The sequence below is a fragment of the Callorhinchus milii genome, unplaced genomic scaffold (assembly GCF_018977255.1).
Source record: "Callorhinchus milii isolate IMCB2004 unplaced genomic scaffold, IMCB_Cmil_1.0 Scaffold5, whole genome shotgun sequence".
NCBI classification, from domain to species: Eukaryota; Metazoa; Chordata; class Chondrichthyes; order Chimaeriformes; family Callorhinchidae; genus Callorhinchus; species Callorhinchus milii.
In genome coordinates this window covers 45,544,606-45,566,247 of record NW_024704746.1, presented here as the reverse complement: position 1 = coordinate 45,566,247, position 21,642 = coordinate 45,544,606, and the positions used below count along the sequence as shown (strand labels likewise).

At 43.6% G+C, this 21,642-nt stretch overlaps 1 protein-coding gene across 2 annotated transcripts in view; it reads right to left on the bottom strand.

Annotated features, from left to right (window-relative positions):
* bicd1a (bicaudal D homolog 1a) overlaps window positions 1-21,642 on the bottom strand; it is a 92,025-nt gene that overhangs the window by 18,084 nt on the left and 52,299 nt on the right. For both annotated transcript variants that reach the window (XM_042335659.1, XM_007894675.2), the window contains exons 4-6: window positions 12,164-12,601; window positions 5,999-7,108; window positions 4,252-4,403 (exon numbers count right to left, since the gene is read on the bottom strand). In XM_042335659.1, coding sequence (XP_042191593.1) covers window positions 4,252-4,403; window positions 5,999-7,108; window positions 12,164-12,601 — 1,700 coding nt within the window. The remainder of the gene's footprint in view (window positions 1-4,251; window positions 4,404-5,998; window positions 7,109-12,163; window positions 12,602-21,642) is intronic.

The window sequence follows — 21,642 nt, the reverse complement described above, 5'->3', positions numbered from 1 at the left end:
CTCGTTCTTGTTGACGTTCAACTGAAGAAAGTTAGCTCTCATCCAGGACTTGATGTCTGACAGACATTCTGTCAGGACAGCAATGGCCCTGGAGTCAAGGGTGGAGGCAGAGAGGTAGAGTTGGGTGTCATCTGCATACATGTGGAAGTTGACTCCATGTCTGCGGATGATTTGTGGACTTTGTGGAGTCCTGTAGCTCAGTGGTTAGAGCACTCGCTTTGCAAGTGAGAGACCTGAGTTCAATTCCAGGCAGGGCGAAACCTTGGGCAAGTTTCCTTACTCCACACGCCTAATAATAATCCCTCCAAAAAAAAAAACAATAATTAAATTGGTCATTTTCAATCTACGACTGTTTGTGGGACATTGCTGTGCGCAATTGGCTGCCGCGTTCGCCCACAAATATACAGTCAATTCACTTTACAGTGTGTTCTGTGAAGCGCTTTGGGACGTCCTCCCAACGTGAAAAGCGCTATATCAAATGCAAGGATTATTATTATTATTATTATGATGTCACCAAGAGGGAGCATATAGATATTGAAGAGGAGGGGACCAAGGACAGAGCCCTGAGGAACACGAGACGGTGCAGGGGCTAGTGGAGAAGCCATTTGTGGAGAATTTACCAACAAATAGACCATACTACACTTCAAAGTAAAGATCCTATGAAGTGCTTTGAGACATTTTGACTATCTGATAAGGCGCTATAACAAATCCAAGGATTATTATTATTTTTGTTGTCATTAATCCACTACCAAATGCTCCACTACTTCCATATTACAGCTGTTGTTTTGGTCACCTGTAGTTACCTTGAAGGGAGTGTGGTGCTCATACCTAACAGTAAGTAGAAACCCGGTTGTTAGTCGATTGGCGAATTGCTTTCCGGGGGTAATAATTCCTTCAAAAAAATAATAATTTATTTACTCAATCCACAATTCTTTGTGAGACACTGCTATGTGCAAATGGTGCCGCGTTTCGCCCACAAAATACAGCCAATTCATTTTACTGTGAAGTGCTTTGAAACGTCTTAACAACATGATAATTAAGGCCCTATATTAAATGCAAGGCTTATTATTATTATTAATGTTATGATAAGAGATGATACTGAAAAAAGATTCATGGGGGAGAGAGGAATACAAAAAGAAGTTATACATCAGTATTCAGAGCATGTGATGTGGCCTGAACTCCAATACAGATCCCACAGCTGAAATGACCTAGAAATTCTTCATCACAGGATAATCCCTTTAAGCCCAATTGTTAAAATTACTAAGCTGTAGTTCAATATTGAACTCCAATTCTGTCAACACTACAATGGAGCAGAGGTTACTGTTGGCTTCCATTCAAAACCCTTGACATAATTTATAATTTTCGGACTTGACTTCTGTTTCTAAATGTACAATCCACGTGACTTTTTCCGGTGATGTTTGTTGGCAACATCTTGGCACAAGATTGCGCATTCCCAATCTGCCAGGTAACGGGAAACCTCGCAAATGAACACCCATAGGACAGAATGCAAAATGAGAGTAATTTGATGAAGTCACCAAAAATGCAGATATGAAGTCTGGTTGACAGATATTGATCAGTCAATGATAAATAATGCATAAGCACCAAGGACAAGGACAGTGGGATGTCACAGTGGGTCACTTGACCAGGCAGCTTGTCAGAGGAAAGAACTGACCAGAGAGATCATGTGATTCTATGTGGGAAGGGTGGAAACTGAAGGCCAACGCTCTCATCACACATTGACATGGATCAACTCATTGGCCTGGCAGTAGCACTGATTTCTGAAATGTATGAAGCTTCTTCACAGATCACAAAGCTCACAGATCACAAGCTGATGGCAAAAAAGCAGTTCCCTTATATCCACTTAACATCAGTCATAAGAACATTCTTTATAAAATAATTACGATAATATGTATTTTTAAATTGTTATCTTTCCCTCTCGTCCTGAATATCCCAATGCAGTTGTTCACAGAGATCACACAGCTGACATATCATATAATCCAGTGCCTGTGCCAATACTGCTCTTAAGCCCATGACCAGAAGAGATGGGGTGGTGCCTCTCCTTCCCACACTCTCTCTGCCTTTCAAATCAAAGCAACAGCCACAATCGTAGACTTGTTACCAGAAGTGATCTCTGTGAAGTGAGCTCAGTGGGACATATCACAGCACCAATGTGTGAAGGTAAATGTAGAGCTTCTTAGTATTTAAACCTGGCTTTGTAGCAGCAATTCAATAGGAAGATTTATAGTGTATCACAGTATTTAAGGAGAATCTCAGACACCAATTCAGCTTTTGCTCATTCTACACTATGTGAGATATCCCTACCATTGCTAAGTGCAGGGACTAGGATATTATGTTTATACTGGGATTTCCATTTCTAAATGCAAATTGCCAAAGCCACTGAATTTGATAGCGAAAGAACTTTCATTGTCTATGTTTCTAATAGGCTCAAGTAGATAAAGGAGTCGCTGGCTTTGAGGATGTTCCCATTGAGAGGCTTTTGCTCTGCACATGCTTTTAATTAAATAACAGAGGATCATTTTTAAATTAAAAACAGCAGTCACTGACAGCATGCCCAGATTTCACATTTCACAAGTTGCACCGGAAAAGCTTTGCAAATGAGATTATTAATATATTATGTATTACATTAGAGCCCATGGGGACAGAATATTATAGTAGATGTGAAACGTGAAAACACAGGGATTTGCCCACGGTCATCAGCTAATGGAAAATTTACTCAACTCCATAAGCACCGTCACAGGAACGAGCAGGCTGGAAACTGACCACATCTGCCCCAAAATCAGCTGAACTGAAGCCAGATGCACCAGATCTAACCGTATCATGTTAAATACACAGGCTTTCCCTGAGGGTAACAGGTGTGAAAATGGGTAGAGTCCAACTGGTGCAATTATTTTTGAAGGACTTTAATAATAATAATGATAATCCTTATATTCGAAACAATGCCTTATCACATCATTAAGGGGATATATGCATTGACTGTGTGGGTTGTGGGGGAAACACGGCAGTCAGTTCCATACAGCAATGTCATACAAGCAGCCATGGAGTGATTGACTAATTTTTTAAATTTATATTAATAATAATCCTTGCATTTGATATAGCGCTTTTCACGTCTTCTAGACTTCTGAACGCCCTTCACAAAATATGCTGTAAAGTGAATTGACTGTATATTTGTGGGCGAAATGCGGCAGCCAATTGCGCACAGCAGTGTCCCACAAACAGTCATGGATTGAAAATGACCAATTTATTATTGTTTTTGTTTTTTTGGAGGGATTATTATTAGGCGTGTGGAGTAAGGAAACTTGCCCAAGGTTTCGCCCTGCCTGGAATTGAACCCAGGTTTCTTCCTTGCAAGGCGAGTGCTCTAACCACGGAGCTACAGGATTCCACGTATTTGGGGGATTGTTGGCCAGGATACCGGAGAAACTCCCTTTTCTTTTCGAATAGTGCCATGGGATCTTTAATATCCACCTGAATGGGCAGATGGGACCTTGGTTTAACGTCTCATCTGAAAGATGGCACTTCCAACAACGCAACATAATCCTAGCACTACATTGGAGCTTTACTTTAGACTGTGGTTCCAAGACCCGACGTGGGGCTAACTCAGAGGCAACAGTGCTACCACTACACCAGACTGACAAACACATTTGCTTCCCATTGGTGCTCAAGGTAATAAGTATTATTGGTGGGGAGCAGAATATTCTTTCTCTTTGTTCCCAGGGTTAATATTAAGCACTCCCTGGCCAAACACAACCCAGTAAAATGCAAAGTAAAACTCTGCCAAAACAACAAGCGCTTCTTTCTCCCACCCTACCCCTACTACAAGTGTGTGCATGTATTGGTCACACCAGAGTCTCAGTGTTTCATTCCTCCTACTATATGCAGGCTTTTAAAATCAAGTTCGGCATCATCTATCCAGAATTTCTTGAACTTTACTGACCTCTCTTCTACTCCATTCATCCATGCTGATGTCTTGTAGTATGGGCCTTGTCTCTTCCCCTATATTTCTCAATACAAAAACACATAGCGTCGGGCTCAGCTGCAGGGTGGAATTCACTGGCCATTCTCCGACCTTCCAAGGCATTTTAATTGCACTTCACTGTAAATCTCTGCTCTGGCAGACAGACACTCAACGAGACCAGTGATCATATACCAGACCTGGAGAAACTTTTGGTGAAGTGTGAGGGGAAGGTAGCTGTGTAAACTGTGAGAGTGGAGAAAAGCAACATCTCTCACCTGGTAGCAAACATGGCACGTAAGGACGAGAAGGTAGCCGCGTCCTCCTTAAGGGCCTTGAGTTCGTTCCGCAGTTTCATCATCGTCTCGGTCACCATCGCTTTCTCGTTCTCGTATTTACTCTTCAGATTGGCCAGGGCAATCTCGGCGGTCTGTGGGGATCAATGCACAGGGTCTTACAGCAAGATCACTGCAGCACAAGAGAGACCCTCACACACCGGGTTCAAATTCACTAAAACTCTACATGACAATGGCCAGAACAGTCCTGTGCAATTCAAGAGAAGCATATCAATTTTTGTTCTGCATAAATGTTGTCTTCTTGTAAAATAAGCTTCTGTGAATGACCAGTATTGTTTCAAACAAAACATTGGGAATTTCCTAAATACTGTCAGCAGCTTATTGAGATATTAACCAAGGTCCCACGATCCTCAATGGGAAACAGTAGGAGAGGGGAATGGACCTTAAATTTGCCTGTTCAAATCTAGGTCACATCTTGCAACAGTCATTGTGAGGTGAAAACATCAGAGAAAATCCTGACTGGAACTCCAGCTATGCCATTGTGGAATTCAACTACAGCATTTACAATTATACAGCAGCTTTTGCATCAAGAAGGAAAGGTGACCAAAAAAGCGGTCAAAAAGATAGGTCTTCAAGCAGATTTCAAAGGTGAGGAGGGAGGGGGCGAAGTGGAGGAACTCCAGGATGGAGTTCAAGAGAGCAGAGACAGAATGGCTAGTTGCAGGGGGGGGCATGAGGTGGGCCAGTGGTCACTGAGCAGAGGGAGCAACAGGGCCAGTTAGGCTGCAGGAGATCACAGAGGTAAGGTGGAGCAAGGTCGTAGAGGGATTTGAAGCTGAAAACAAGGATCTTGAATTTGATTCACCGAGGACATGATGCCAGTGGGGATGGGGACCTAGTGGGAATGGGGAGTGATTGGAGATGGGGAGTGACTGGAGATGGGGAGTGACTGGAGATGAGAAGCCAACTCTAGATTGGAATCGTGCAGCACGTTTTCACAAATAGCTTCAGGTGGATAATGACAACGAAAGTTACTGCACTCATCTGGTGCACTTAGAGACAGGCCAGAATAACCTGAACTAGAACTGGAGCGGTTCAGAAAATGTCTGAACCAGGGTCCAATGTTTGAGGAAGGAAGGGAGGAGAGAGAAAGCATACATTAGAAATAGGCCAAAGTTAACAAATGTGATAATCCAAACTCAAAACTCAGAGTTCGTTCGCAGACCTCTTGAGTTTCCAATCTTGCAGGTCTTTGACAAGCTCGGACTTTGCACCAATTCGGACCTGTTTAACAGCGCCCATCGCCATGATGTGGGCCAGCACAACATACAAACTTACAACAGCTGAGTCCTAATGACAGTGTCTGAGGTCAGTGTCTCTCAATGAAGCAGTGCCTTTCAATTATACAGTATTTCTGTTTACTGAGGAATTTTGTTCCACACCCCTTCCTCCACAATAAGCACACGGCCATCGGATTCATTGTCCCGTTGCAGCCGGGGATAAACAGCTACGAGCCCACACAGCCCTTGGCACTGCATCTATCACTAGGTGAAGTACTACCTTACAGGGAGAAAACTCTGAGGGATTGCACCAGGGGCAAAAAAGGAATTGCCTCCCAGACGCACTCCATTTTCACAGATGAGCCAAAGAACCTGCTCCTGAATACCAGGCAGCCCAATGGGCTGAGAGTTAAGAGCGGAGAAGCTCATGTCTCCTGGCATCTCCCTACCTGTTTATTGGCTTTGAGCACTGTCCGTAATGTTGCAATCTGCTCGCGCTTGGTGCTGAGCAGGGACTTCAACTTCAGGATTTCCTCCATCAGCACCTCTTTATCCTTATCGATCATCGGGGCCAGCTCCCGCGCAGCTGCCCGCTGCCGTGAGAGCTGCAGCGATCGATCCACCGCCTTCTGCAGGTGTTTGATTTGGTCCCTGATGATGGCGTTCAGGTTGTAGATGTTCATGGGCTCTTTCCGGATGTCGCTGTTGTCGGAGACGGGGGAGGAGGGAGGAGCGGTGATCACGGGCGAGACCGTGACGCTGACCGTTCTTGTCGGGCTCTGTTGGGCGGTCTCCCTGCTGCTCTCAGGGGCCTCTTTCGAAGACTGGTCCGAGGGGCTCCTTAGGTCACTCTGAGCGGCCATGCATCTTCGGGCAAGACGTGGGGACAAGATACCCCTTGGATCATCTGGGCCCTTGAGGCTGCCACTGCGGGTGACCCTGCTCTGTCTATAATAGTCCAGCATGACCCTGTTGGGGGTTTCATTGTTACACAAGCACACATGGTGATAGAGCTGGGCGAGCTCCTCACTAAATGTTACCAGTTCATCCTGGGCGGTGTTGAGGGTATTGTGGCCCTCATTTGCCATCTCGGTCAACGTCTTAATCTCTTTCTCAAAGCGGTTTATCTTTTCGTTGTACTCTTTGTTCATTTTCTCCAGGCAGGTCACCTGCTCGTCCAGCTCCTGCACTCTGCTCTCGTACTTGCTCTTCTCCTCGGTGTAAATCTCCACGCACTTGTTGTATTTCTCCTTCAAGCACTTGAGCTCGGCCTTGAGGTCAATCACCTCCGTGATGGCTACTTTGTACTTGCATTCTAGAATCTCCAGTCCGTTAATGTCCACTTCATAGTCATGGCTTTCCTCTGCGGAGTCTTGTCCTTTCTCATTGTCCAGCTCGGCCTTTAGCTCCTTATTGCTCTGCAGCCTCCTCATGGCGTGTACATGTTCAGTCAGACTGTGAACCCTCTCGTGCTGCTCTGTCAGCGCTCCCTTGGTGTGCTCCAGCTGAGTCTGAGAATCCTGAAGGTTTGCCAGGAGGATGGCTTTCTCACGCTCCACCTGCAGAGAGGTGAAGTAAAAGATTAGTGTGGTTATTAGAGGAAACTTTTAAATGCCTGTTCCCTATCATATCAGATAGACTCATAGAATCATAGAACTGTACAGCACAGAAGGAGGCCATTTGACCCATCGTGTCTGTGTCGGCTCTTTGAAGAGAGCTATCCCAATCAATCCCACTCCCCCGCGCTCTCCCCATAGCTCTGCAAACTTGTCCTCCCCAAATAATTATCTACTTCTCTCTTAAAACTTGTTATTGAATTGCTTCCACCACCGTTTCAGGCAATGCATTCCAGATCCGAACAACTCGCTGTGTGAACACATTTCTCATTCCTGGTAACTATCCTATGCGATCTGACACCTGTGGTCACCTCTCCCCCTCTCTCTTCTCCCTTGTTCAGCATCCACGCCGTCATTGTTAAGCACTCCCAGATGTTATCCTGCGTGAAGGGCGCTATGTAAATTCAAGTTGTTGTTGATGCCTCTCTCATGGTATTGGGCAGTGTTACCCATGCTGAAATATGCTACCATACCATTCCCCCACCTCGCTTGCCCCACTATTGGTGGGCGGAGCTTCTGCCACTCTGCCCCTACCCTCTGGAACTCCATCCCGCAGTCCCGCCCACTCGCCCTCTCCCTTGCCTCCTTCAAGGCCCATCTCAAGACCCTCCTCTTTGACCGTGCTTTCGATCACCCTGCTTCCCCCCTGCCCTCCACCCTCCCAAATCCCGACCCCCAGTTCGGGTCCGAAACTCTGTCCAGCGCCTTGGGACGTCCTCCCAACGTGAAAGGCGCTATCCAAATGTAATTTTGTTGATGTTGTTGTTGCTACAAGAACAATGTGCACTCACAAAAAATGAACATCCCAAAGCGCTTCAGAGCAACATGGAGATCATGAAGCAGGCAGGAAGGGGCGTTTGAGAATGCAAACTAAATCACTGTCAAGCAGATTTTTTTTAAGTAGGGTTTCGTGGACAGGAATAGAACACACAAGGCAAAGGGGATTTGGGAATGAATTCCAGAGAGCAGTGGCATACTGGCTGAAAGCTCAACAACGAATGGTTTGTGTGGGGATTAAGGAGCAGACCAGAGTCAAAAGATTGGAGGATTCAGGCAAAAGAATAGAACTGAAGGAAACCACAGAGGTATGTGGGACTGCATGACACTGACTCTGGGTCTCATCCACTCCCCATATACGCTGTTTTCAACCTCCAGAGGGCCCTATGGAGTCAGCGACTGGATACTTTTCCTTTACTCTGTCCATTTACACACACAGTGGAAATGTCAGCAGTCGTCGCAAAGCTATGCAAAGGTTCTTCTACCTTCGTAGTAAACAGAATAGAATGTTTCCAAATCTCCTTCTGTTTATACGGCAGCAAACGTCTCTGAGCTGTAATAATAATAATCCTTGCATTTGATATAGCACCTTACCACGTCATTGACACGTCTCAAAGTGCTTCACAGAATATACAAAGTGAATTAACTGCATATTTTGTGGCCGAAATGCGGCAGCCAATTGTGCACAGCAGTGTCCCACAAAAAGTCATGGATTCAGTGATCAAATTATTATTAAGCACTCTGGGACTCTATCCTGCGTGAGGGAGGTTATATAAACGCAAGTCGTTGTTGTTGTGGTTGCTTTTTTTAAAAACAATTGAAGGGATAATTACCCCTGGAAAAGCAATCCGTCATTCGACTAACAACCGGGTTCCTGATCCCTGCTAGGTAAACAGAGGCGTGTGGAGTAAGAAAACTTGCCCAACGTTTTGCCCTGCCCAGGAATCAAACCCAGGTCTTCTCGCTTGTGAGTGGTCTAACCACTAAGCTACAGGACTCCACTGTATTTACACACTAACAGGAATACACTGTGACTGCAAGAGAAATTTTGAGACTCTGCACTTGGAAATGTAATACCACCTTCAGGCCGCACACTAACAAGGCAGAATAATAGTCCTCTTGGGCAGTCTAAAATATGGCCTGTGTACACCAAACGTCTGTGACATTCTCTGAACTTGACAATCCCGACGTGAAAGGCGCTATACAAATGTAATTTTGTTGTTGTTGTTGTACTTGGTGGGTCATAAGCATAAACCACTTAGTGACTATCTATCCCCTTGAGGTAAGCAGGATCTCCTTGCAGTTGACCAAGGTGACATGCTTGGCAAGGGAATGTCAGAAACGAGTCAGCCCTCCGTGGTGGTCTTGATTGTCTAGTTTCTGAGACAGATCTGTCAGCAGTACTCCAGGGCCCGTCTGATGACAGACCACTCAGCCTGACTCATTGGCAGGACTTGGAGAGACAGACTGATCACTGGAGCAGGGATTTTTCCCAGCTAGCTATTAATATTTTTTTATCTTCAGTAGATTTCTGACCAGTCTATCATCCTCCAACATTCTGCATTTTCCTAATATTTCACTCCTTATCCATTTCCTTCAAATATATCAGTATTTTTTCTTCAAGCAAGTCTTTTTCTATTCTCATTCCCATTATCCAAATCTTTTACTATCAGCTTGCTCCATCATCTGCTTTCAGTGTCATTTATTAATGTACTTTCTGCAGATAATAATGTTATGAGATTTGAAGCTTAAAGGTTAGTGCCTGGGGGCAGCTTTGGCACTAATATGGGCAGAGACAGGGAATTAGGCACAATTATAATTTTAAAATAATAAAAATCCTTGCATATGATGAAGTGCCTTTGGCAAAATGCCTCAAAGCACTTCACAGGATTTACTGTAAAATGTAGTGATTGTGTATTAGTAGGCAATTTCCTGTTGATACTGTTAACGGGCAAACATCAAGCTATCACACCAGTAGAAGAGCTACCCAATGATTTCACTTCATCCACACATTTTGTCGGAATGCACTAAACTTCCATTTAATGCAAAGCATTGTCTCCAATGTCATTTCTCGAAAGCTGTCTCCAACCAGCAGGTCAAAGTACAGTAATCTAACTGAGAACAGCAAGTGAGTGTACAGCAGCTCCTTTCAGCATCATTGGCAAATACAGCAGAATGCATTTCCCTTTAAGGATGTCACTGAGCTATTCCTTTTTTTATATTGCATGGTGCACACTGCCTCATTATGTTGCCGGGGCTCCATTTCCTGCAACTTAAAGCATGATTCAATGCTAGTCAGCCGCTTTGTGCACAGTTCCTGCTAACAGAGAAATCCATAATTGCTGTTTCCAAGCAATTCTTGGACGAATGCTGAGTATAAAGCTGGCCTGTTGAGGCCAACACACCACTGGATCTGGAGGAAAGGTTTGTCCTTGGAATTCCCATGACTTTGCAGGATTCCTGGCCTGGATCAAATCCTGGAACATCTATCTATACAAAAAAATCCACTTTGGCAGGATGGAAAATCTTGAATGCAGAACAGCTTACAGCCCAGGATACGGGCACTTCTCTAACCTACCAGGATTCATCCTGACACTCTTGGCAGTTTTCAACCCAGACCAGTTGATGGTCAGGAAGGACATCACAAATGGGAGTGCGTAGCGGACTTTGTATCTTGGGCATGTTTCCTTACTCCACACGCTTCTGTTTACCTAGCAGTAAGTAGGAACCCGGGTGTTAGTCGATTGGCAGATAGCTTTCCAGGGGTAATAACCCTTCAAAAATATATTTTTTTAAATTGTTCACTCAATCCACAACTGTTTATGGGACACTGATATGCGCAACTAGCTGCTGCGTTTTGCCCACAAAATTCTGTGTATTTTGTGAAGCGCTTAGAGACGTCTCAATGACATGATAAGGTGCTACATCAAATACAAGGATTATTATTATTATTAGCCGGAGTCCTGGCCAACAATCCTCCAAATAAAATTGTTCATTAATTCCATGGCTGTCTGTAGGATACTGATATATACATCAGCCTACAACATACACAGTCACAATACTTTACAATATATCGTGTGAGACACTACATCAAATGCAAGGATTATCATTATTAAAATACTCAAGGATTAATCTCTATCTGCATTAATAATAAATTATAATGCATTTCCAGCATTTCCCCATATTTCTTTTAAATCTATTTCAAAGAACCCTTTGCCAGGGGCAATGACATTTTCTTTGTTTTTGATCCTGTGAAAGGCCGCATCAATACAACAAGTCAAATGAGTCTCGTAGTGAGCTGAACACCAGTGAAAATTACTTTCCAAAAGAGTTGTGTGGTTGCAAATCCATCGAGTGAAAGGCTGCATTCTGATTTCTTGCTTCAATTCCCGAAGAGTTACTTGGATCAATACAATAATGTACATTAATAACAATAAAATTAGCAATTGTTATCATTGCAGTGTTAGTCAACAATCTCCCTCTTCCCCCCAATCACCCATTTTCCAATATAGACTTTCATACTAAATAAAAGTAATTTTCCCAATGGCTGGGATGTTCAAGGCAGAGGTTGTAACTGGTTTGGGGCGGGGAAGGGGAGGGAATTCAAAATAATGAATTTTACATTTTGCATCAAATCTGTGCTGCAGAGCTCAACCAGGGTCCAAACTCCTTCCTGTTAGGAGTTGGTAGGTAACAGTTATAAAAGAACACTGACCTTGAAACTGACGCAGAGCTGACCTGAATGATGGAGTCAAACTTATGCTAAGAACAAATGAGAGTCCATGTGCTAATTGCAGCTTCTGGTTTGCAATTGCCCAGACTTGACTTTTCAAACTGGAGGCAACAGTGAACAGCACAAATCCAAATTTTGAATATCGTAACTTAGACCCGATCCCAATTCCGGAATTTGAATTCATTTAAAAATGTACATTTTCAGAATGAACAAACAGTTACATGTGCAGGATGGACATGAAGCTCTGTGGAACAGGACTTGGGTTAGGTTTAGGTGTTGTGGCGAAAAATCTGAGCATTAGAGAAGCAAAATGATGTGATATAGAGTATTCTAATTAGAAATTAGAATGGTACTTCAGTGGCGTGAAGGCAAGAGAAAGAGAGACGGTGGAGGAAGAGCCAAAGAGAAATAGCAAAGAAGAACAGAGGAAGGAGAAAGAGAGAAAGAGAGGAAGGAGTTAGGGAGAACCAGAAGAGCCAATGTCCTACCTGTATAAGTTGTTGTTTGAGTTTTTGCATTTCTGAAATGTTGAGCTCACTGAACAGGTCAGAGACCAAGACAGGGTTGTCATTTTTCCTGCTAGTCGAAGTCCGGTAATCCCCATTGAGCTTCACCAAGGAGCCGTGGACGTGCCCATTTACTTTGTCATCATTGTTGGGCTCGTTACCATCTTCGGAGAATTTCAGGCCGTCCACGGCAATGTTGATGTGGTTGTTGTACATGCTGTCGCTCATATTGATGTACTGCGACAGTTCCTTACGCAGGTTGTTCTTCTGCTCCCGCTCATTCTTCAGCGTCTCCAGCGCTTCCTCCAGCTGGTGCTCAGCGATCTCCTTCAGACGGATTGCATCCTCCAGCTGGCTGTTCAGCAGCACCGTCTCCTCTTCCAGGCGTTTAATCTCATGTTTGAGGCCTTCATATTCCACCTAGTCAATGGAAAAAGAAACAAGTGTTCAGAGGCTTTAAGTGCACATTTCCTTCCACCTTCAAGCCATGAAGCTCACTGTGGCCATTTTATCCTTGAGATGACTTATAACACTCAAGCCCTCCCATGGTGCCTGGGGCATTGTTGAGTGCTCCACAGTGCACAGGGCAGCATGCCTACATGCAGGAGACATAACTACTGACAAAGCAATTGGTGTTAGTGCAAAGCTGGTGCCGTTATGCTGAGGGCCAGGTGCACAGCTCGATTCCCAGAGATTTTAATCCTGGTCCACAATGTATAATGTCATAAATGGTGGCATTCATCCTGGGGGGAGTGGCGGGGAGAGAGGGAAATCCTGCTGGCAGTGGAGGAGGAGGTGAAGGAGGAGGAAGAAGAGGTGCTGATGAAAGACATTATGATACTGGAGAGGGAAATGCAAATGAAAGCAACGGTGGAGAGAAGCTGTGCTACAGATAGAGGAAACGGGGAGTGAAGAGAGAGGAGTCAGGGAGGGGAGTAAAGAGAGAAGAGTTGGAGAGTGAAGAGAGAGGAGATGGGGAGTGAAGATAGAGCGATAATCAATGGCTATAGAATGAGGTGAAATAGATGCAGTGGATGTGGAGGAGTGAAAAACACAACTGGGAACCTAACCATTTGTGAGACCAGACTGGAGCCCTCACAGCGGTGCACCACATCACAGCAGAGATTTGTGCACCTTGAGAAGAATGAACCCGTCTGAAATAGACATGCAAAACACACATACACACACAAAGCCTGCTTTGAGGTGACCAGGAATAGGTACCACTACAAAACTGCCAAGCTACTACTTCTGTGCACACAGGCATACTCAGCCAATAAAAATGAAAAAGAATTCAGTAAAAGGAAGAGTGAGAAAAAATGCCTGCGTGAATGTAACATCCAAAGACATGACACATTTCCCCAGAAGAAAGGTGAGTTACCTTTATTTTGTGGTACGCAAAAGACAACTAATGCAGATGATTTGCAGGCTAATTGATGCCTTAGGGTTACCTCAAGAGAGAGAGATAGAAAGAGTCCTGCTACAGTGAAGAGCTGCAGCATTCTCAACATGTCCAACCTCTGCTTTACGTGGAGCCGGCTCTCTTTCATCTCTTGTTGAAGAGAAAGCTCATTATTTCATCAAATGGGATAACCCTAAGCTGACGTCACCTTCAAGTCTTGACCATCCCGTTTAACAAAAAGAATTGGCCACTGGATCTTTCTCACTAACACAACAGACAGTTATCAGTGAACAATATTTAATAAGAGGTGGGTGGACGTGACAATCTTTCAAAGGTCAAGAGGTATGATACCAGATAAAGCAGGTTTTCCTCTCCCTTCTGCTCCGACAGGGACAAAAGAGAAGGAAGGATGGTGGGAAGACAAGGACATCTCATCCCAGGTAATATTGCCAATGCTGGGACAAGATGAGGGTGGGAAGCCACTCTAGACAAAGAACAGCTCAGTGAAAAGTGCCAAATTCCTGTACTCCAGCCATGCATGCCAGGCAGTGCAGTGAAAATATAAATCATGAACAATTGTTACGACTATTTAGTTTCCCATTTCGATCTGTGTGACATGGCCCAGATTTAAATTGTTCCTGACAGGCAATGCTTTAACATGAAAGGTCAACTATGAAGGGACTCAAGCCAAGGGGGCTGGACATGGATGTACCATGATGTACTACGAGTGCTGATTCTACGTTACTGTCTACAAGCCATATTCTGTCAGGTGAATTATGGTCCCTTTGTGCAGGTAAGACCCCAATCAGCACCTCTACACCCCAGCTCCTTGTAACTCTGATAAGTGGCAGGCTTCGTTTTGCTGCAGATGGCAGTGGGGAGATGGGGCTTCCCATTTGGGCTGCAACCAAAAGGAAAAGTTGAGTCAGGTGACAAAGTGGTTGACCTTGTGCGATGTGCAATTTGTGGTGCAGCAAAGGCGCCAGTTTGCACATTGCACACATGAGCATGGAGCCAGAACCTGCACCATTCACTCAATGCACCAAAGCATCTTTATTCATCTCATCTTAAACAGCAAACCTATATATAGTTTATAATGCTGCGTTTATTGCCCACATTACATCTACAAGGAATTCCTATACCACCTCTGGGTAACAGCTAGACTGCCGTCAAATCAATGGTTATTCAGTAACAAAAACACTGTCCAATGTTAAACTGAATTGTAAATATCTGAACATCAGGAGGAGAAGATCCCTGGTCCTTCCTGACTTAGTTCATCTAAACTGGGGTTGAAGATGAGCTGCTACGATTGGTCTTAGGGACCTGGGAAAGAGGAAATAATCGAATCAAATCTTACCCTTCATCACCAACCAGCAATTCCTGCAGGAATGCAGGAAATGTTAACCAAGTGTTCCTGTGTGGATGTTGGGTACAGCTAGATCAGGTTTGGTTGTGGTAGCTCTCTCTCCTCCAACAGCTGAATAGACTGCTGACACCCACATGTGAAGACTAACTACCTGATTTTTTCCTTCCTCTTAACAGCTCTCTCATTTCCCTGGTGCGTTGAACAATCAGTGTGTGCGTGGGGGTGGGGGGGCAGTAAGACGAGAGACCTATGTCCATGCTCCGGCCATAACTCTCTGACTTGGTGCCAGGAACTTGGTGCCTGAGGCAATTATCTGTGCAAGACTCCAGGTGGAGAGAGACATTTTTCCCCTCTGGATTTCAGAATGTGAGGCAGGTTGTCCTCACATTGGGCTCTAGTGTATAACATTGAATGTCCAACACTCTGTAGCACTGAACCCCAAAAGATACATTTCACATTTAGGCCTCAGGGCTGGATTAAACACCCAACTATAACTGTGTCTCTGGGTCCACAACCCGAGCACACCAGCATGAAAAGCAAGAGTGTAGGACTTCAAACACCAAACCTTTTCAGCTCCTTTAAATCATGACACTCGAGGGTGACACCAGTTCAGTCTCAAGACAAAAGTCTAAAAGTTGATGTCTCCTGTTTGACACATTTAGCAGTTTTGGCATCTCACTTTATGCAGGGTGTGGTAGCCTTTTGCTGAATATTTTTGTCATTTCATTGAAAGAAATCTTGCATATAGTTCATACCCAAGTCTTAATCATCATCCATCAGCCTCAGGTCAAGGGCAAAACCCTCCTTCCCCCACCCTACCACACACACACTCACACACGCACACAGCAACATAGGAGAAGCGCATTGCATGTCCAACAATAGCCTTTTGCTCCAGCGATATCACTCACACTTCTTCCCATGGAGAAATAGAATGCAAAAACCTGCGTTAGAAGGAGATGCAATTAGGAACTCACAAGACAGAAGATACACATTTCATTCACAGTAAAGAAAAGAAAAATGGCAAACATATTCAGTAAACAGAAATAAAGAGAACAGACGAGACAGAGAACAAACAGAGGACATGGTCTCACAGTGATGGGATTCGCTTGATCACATGTGCAGTATATTTTCGCAGCTCTCCCACAGTGTAACATGGAGCATTCCGATCACTGCCCTGTGTGTGTGACTTTTCAATGACCCAATTTACAGCAAATTGTTTGGTAGTTCATCAAAATATTCCTTGGATTAAACAACTAATAGCGATGTTGCAGAGAAGAGGGTTATTTATTATTCAGAATGGGGCATTGGAAAACTGGCACTATACAAACGATTGAAATGTATTTATGACTTGCGATCATACCCTAGATGGTTAAAATGGGAGGAATTTATTTATGGCAGATGAGAGTTCCTGTTTTTATCTCTGATCCAGAATTAAACAGACGTTTCAAGCCATGTCCACAAATCTCTGGATGGCCACAGAAACCGGCCTTGGGGAAGAGGAAGGGTGATTGCAGATTCTGCTACTCTATGACACAGCGCTGTGAGTGCTGCAACCCATCCAAGCAATACAACTTTTAAAAACATCTGTCGTGTGTTTATGGGCAACTATATCCCTTGCATGAAATCCTGAACTGCTCATTAATCTGGTATCATAAGGGTTTTCAAACACTCTCCATCCCTCCCCTCACTACACCCGAGTTGTACTCATGAACTGAGACAGTTGTGTAGAAATCAACTGAGAGCTGAGCCAACACCATTGGTTTTCTCAGGAAGGATTGAAATGCTCCATCTCTCAAATTCTGTTCTCTCAGGCATTCCCGAAGCGCGCTTGGACTATCATAAAGTTGAAGTTCAACTTAAGAATCATTTTAAATATTCTTTAAAATACTACCATCCACAATTTTAACTCTCTTCATCAACATCTGTGAAGGGCAGGGCAGCACTGAGATTCATCCCCCTGGGAGGGATGCCCTAAAGCTGCAGAATCCAGTAGTTGTCCCACTAACATATTAGCACAGTGGTTCATTTCACGAGTCCAATGAACACACAGACTGATTTCAGGAAAAGTATCTCAATAGTATAAATATTCTGGAAGAAAACGTTAGTGTGGCAGAGAATGAACAGACACGGGACACTGCAGCTTTAAGTAGAAGAGGCATTAACATTGGAACTGATTTGCTGATGGCTCCTATGGTCACCTATGCTGGTGTGACTGTCCCATGTTACAATGCTGATACAGTACAGCCACTGAACAGAACCAGTGTCTGATACAACCTCCCTCCATGCTCCTAGACATGTCCAGCACACAGATCTGATCAGAAAAGCTCTTTGCCACCACTGCAGAGGGGACTGCAGTGCCAATGGGGAGCAAAACGTCTTGGCTAATTCCGAAACTCATTTCTGCACAACGTTCTTCCCTATGCTTATTTATTCATCGTCTTAGTTTTTTGATTGTTTAATTGTTTTATCCCATTTTTCTTCCCCGTCTGTGCGGGAGAAGGGGGGGCGGGTGTGGGATGGAAAGAGTTACCAAATGTGGTCCACCTTCTTTGCTCTTTTCCCCACCTCGTTGTCAAGATAAATATCTGACGCTGAACAACTAAAGAAGCGTCATAAATAAATTTGAAGCAGACACTGTCCTCTACAATGTGTTGGTTAGATACTATTAACCTTTAATCGGCACGGCACCCTATTCATAGTGCTCATTCTTTGGAATACATGTCAATCCAGCAGAAGAAAGGTTCAGTCATCAGTGCCACAGAAAGCAAGGCTAATGAGACTGTTTAATATTAATGCAATATAACCTTAGCTTGCCCTTTCCTGGCGTTAATCTGTATTATTAAAAACCAAAGTGCTTTCTAATGACAGAGATTTGTTTTTCATGTGCGGGTTGGAGACTGACTGGCAGGAGCTGTGGGAGGAAGGGGAGCAGAGATCCATGTCAGAAGGAGTCAAACCAGATGCCTGCTGCTTAATAATTGCTTCACCCAGTCCTCAACATTTTTTGCTGGAAAACTGAGAGGGGAAGGGAGTCACATCAGAGAGGTTTAACTGGTATAATATAGAAGACATGTAGATGCAACAATGTACAGGAATAATTTATAATCTGCGTCAAGATCTCAAGCCAGGAGAGGAGGTCTCATTAGAGCTAACCTTCTTAAACATAAGCAAATACCCAACCATAGAGAGAGAATATCCAAAAGACAGAGAGAGAAGAGAGAATACCCAGAAAGAAAAAGAAAGAGAAAAAAATGCCTTAGATAGAAAGGGAGAGAAAGAGACAGACAGACAGGCAGACAGGCAGGCAGGCAGGCAGACAGACAGACAGACAGACAGACAGAAAGAAGTGACTAGGGTGGAATCTGGACCTCGATGCTCTCTGTAATTAAGTGCTGTGCTTACTCACTGAGCCCCGGTATCACTGCCCCTCTGTCAATTTATATTTGATTTGCTCTCTTGCACTTCAACACATTATACACAGAAAGTAAGCACATTATACACATAGAAGCCCATTACCAGAGGTTAGCAACTCTCCAGCATTTCGTAGATAGAATCATAAAATTATACAGCACAGAAGGAGGCCATTCGGCCCATCATGTCTGTGTCGGCTCTTTGAAAAGAGCTATCCAAATCAATCCTACTCTCCTGCTCTCTCCCCATAGCCCTGCAAACTTGTCCTCCCCAAATAATTATCTACTTCTCTCTTAAAACTTGTTACTGAATCGACTTCGACTACCCTTTCAGGCAATGCATTCCAGATCCAAACAACTTGCTGTGTGAAAAAAATTCTCCTCACCTCCCCTCTGTTTCTTTTAACTATTATTTTAAATCGATGTCCTTGGGTTACCGACCCACCCACCAGTGGAAATAATTTCTCCTTGTTCACCCTATCGATTCCCCCCATAATTTTCTATTAAGTCTCCTCTTAAACTCTCTGCTCCAAGGGGAATAATCCTAGCTTCTCTAGCCTCTCCTCATAACTGAAGTCCCTTATTCCTGGTACCATCCTGGTAAATCTCCTTTGCACCCTCTCCAATGCCTTGACATCCTTCCTAATGTGTGGTGCCCAGAACTGAACATAGTACTCCAGCTGAGGCCTAACCAGTGTTTTATAAAGGTTCATCATAACTTCCTGACTTTTGTATTCTACGCCCCTATTTATAAAGCCTAGTAACCCAATTACTATTTTAACATATTTATTTACCTGTCCTGTCACCTTCAAAGATATACATATATGAACCCTCAGGTCTCTCTGTTCCTTCACCCCCTTTAAGATTGTACCATCTAGCTTATATCGCCTCTCTTCATTCTTCCTCCCAAAATGAACCACTTTGCATTTCTCCACATTAAACTTCATCTGCCACATGCCTGCCCAATTTACCAGTCTATGTCCTCTTGCAGTCAGCTACTACCCTCCTTAAAGTTTACTACTTTTCCTAGATTAGTATCATCTGCAAACTTGGAAATTGCACTCCCTATACCCAACTCCAGATCATTTATATAGATCAAAAAGAGCAGTGGTCCCAATACCGACCTCTATACACTTCCCTCCAGTCAGGAAAAACAACCGTTAACCATCATTCTCTGCTTTCTGTCTCCCAGCTAGTTCTGTATTCATGCTGCCACTGTCCCTTTGAAACCGTGGGCTTCTATTTTGCTTACAAGTCTCTTATGTGGCACTTTATCAAACGACTTTTGAAAATCCATATAAACTACATCAACTGCACTACCTTCATCCACCCTCTCAGTTACTTCATCAAAAAATTCTATCAGGTTTGTTAGACATGATTTGCCTTTAACAAATCTGTGTTGGCTGTCCTTTATTAACCTCACATTTTTCTAAGTGAAAATTTATTTTGTCCTGGAGTATAGTCTCTAGAAGTTTCCCCACTACTCACATTAGGCTGACTGGCCTTCAGTTCTCAGGTTTATCCTTCTGTCTTTTTTCGTACAGGGGAGTAACACTTGCAAACCTCCAGTCCTCTGGCACCACCCCGAGGAGGATTGAAAGGTTGTGGCTGGAGCCTCCGCTATTTCCACCCTTACTTCCTTCAGTAATCTAGGATTCATCCTGTCCGAACCGGGTGACTTATGTACCTTGAGCACCGTCAACCTTTTCAACACCTTCTCTCTGTTTAATCTTATCCTATCCAATTTCTCTACCCTCTCCTCCGATACTGTGGCATTGGCTGGATCCTCTTCTTTTGTGAAGATAGATGTAAAGTACTAATTAAGTACGTCAGCCATGCCCTCTGCCTCCAAAGAAGATTTCCCCTTTGGTCCCTAATCACAGCCCCCACCTTTGACGAACCGTTTATTCTTTATATGCTTATAAAATACCTTAGGGTTCCCTTTTATGTTACTTGCTAATCTTTTCTCATACAATCACTTTGCCCCTCTTATTTCCTTTTTCAGTTCTCCTCTGTACTTTCTATATTCTATTTGATTATCTTCTTTATTTTGGACCTGACATTTATCATAAACCTTTTCCTGTTTTATTTTAATCTCAATTTCCTTAGTCATTCAGGAAGGTTTGGATGGCCTACCTTTCCCCTTGGTGGGAATGTTATTTGTTCTGTCCACAAACTATCTCCTCCTTGAAGGCTTCCCATTGCTCATTACCTGTTTTATCTTTCTCTCCAGCCCAGTGCAAAGTCTCACAGTCCCAAGTTGGGCACACTTGTGTATCAGAAATTCAGTACTAATTCTGAATGTATTGTTATTATTAGGATAAGAATAAATAAATGTACTGTAAAATAGTTTCTGTGCATTATGTCTTCATTTTACATGTTTATCTGCCAATTTACTGTTCTGGTAGCTATTCTGATACAATCTCCCATTATAAATCATATGACACACAGAAACAGAATTTTTCAGCACAGAAGGAGGCCGTTTGGTCTATTGTGTCAGATATTACACTAAACCTCAGTATAAGATCTGAAAGAGTTAAGGAGGAAGTTAGAAGAAACTTTTTCATGCAGAGAATTATTGGAACATGGAATTATGAAATCTTTTGTTACAAGTGTTGCTGAATCTATAACAGTAAAAACATGAAAAGGGGAATATGTATTTGAAGGAAAACAATACAAAGGGGAATGGGGAAAGAGCCGGGAATTAGGATTAGAATGGAGTGCTCCAGTGGGTGAGCGAGCACGAGGATAGGCTTGATGGACTGAATGGCCTCTTTCTGTGCTTTGACATACATGATTTCATGACAGTGTGGTTGGATCCAAACCCTAGGTTGTGGAGCCAAAAGGACAATGCAAAGTCAGAGATTGGAAAATATGAAGTAATTCAAGTCCGTGCATTGGATCAAAGTGCAGGAGCTCCAATGTGCTGTACAAGGGAATGGTAGTCAAAATGAGGACATTGTTGAACGTCTGCTCAGGACCAGCAGGAGAAATAATCAGGCTCTGTGTACACAGCAACCCAGCTTGTCACACTCTGTGCTCAGGTTTTATCAGATTTGATGATGTTCTTATCCTACTTGGGGTATCTTTTCAAACCCTTACCCTGTTGAATAGCTAGGAAGTCCTTAGGGTTATATCACACAGAGGTACTGGGGCTTTTTGATGTATTATTGACCCGTGACCTGGTGACAATGCAGTTAGTAATTCACCCAAATCAGCAGGTCAAAAGTTAATAATAACAATAAAGGTTACTTTTTCAACAACACAGATAATATTCAGGTTTGAT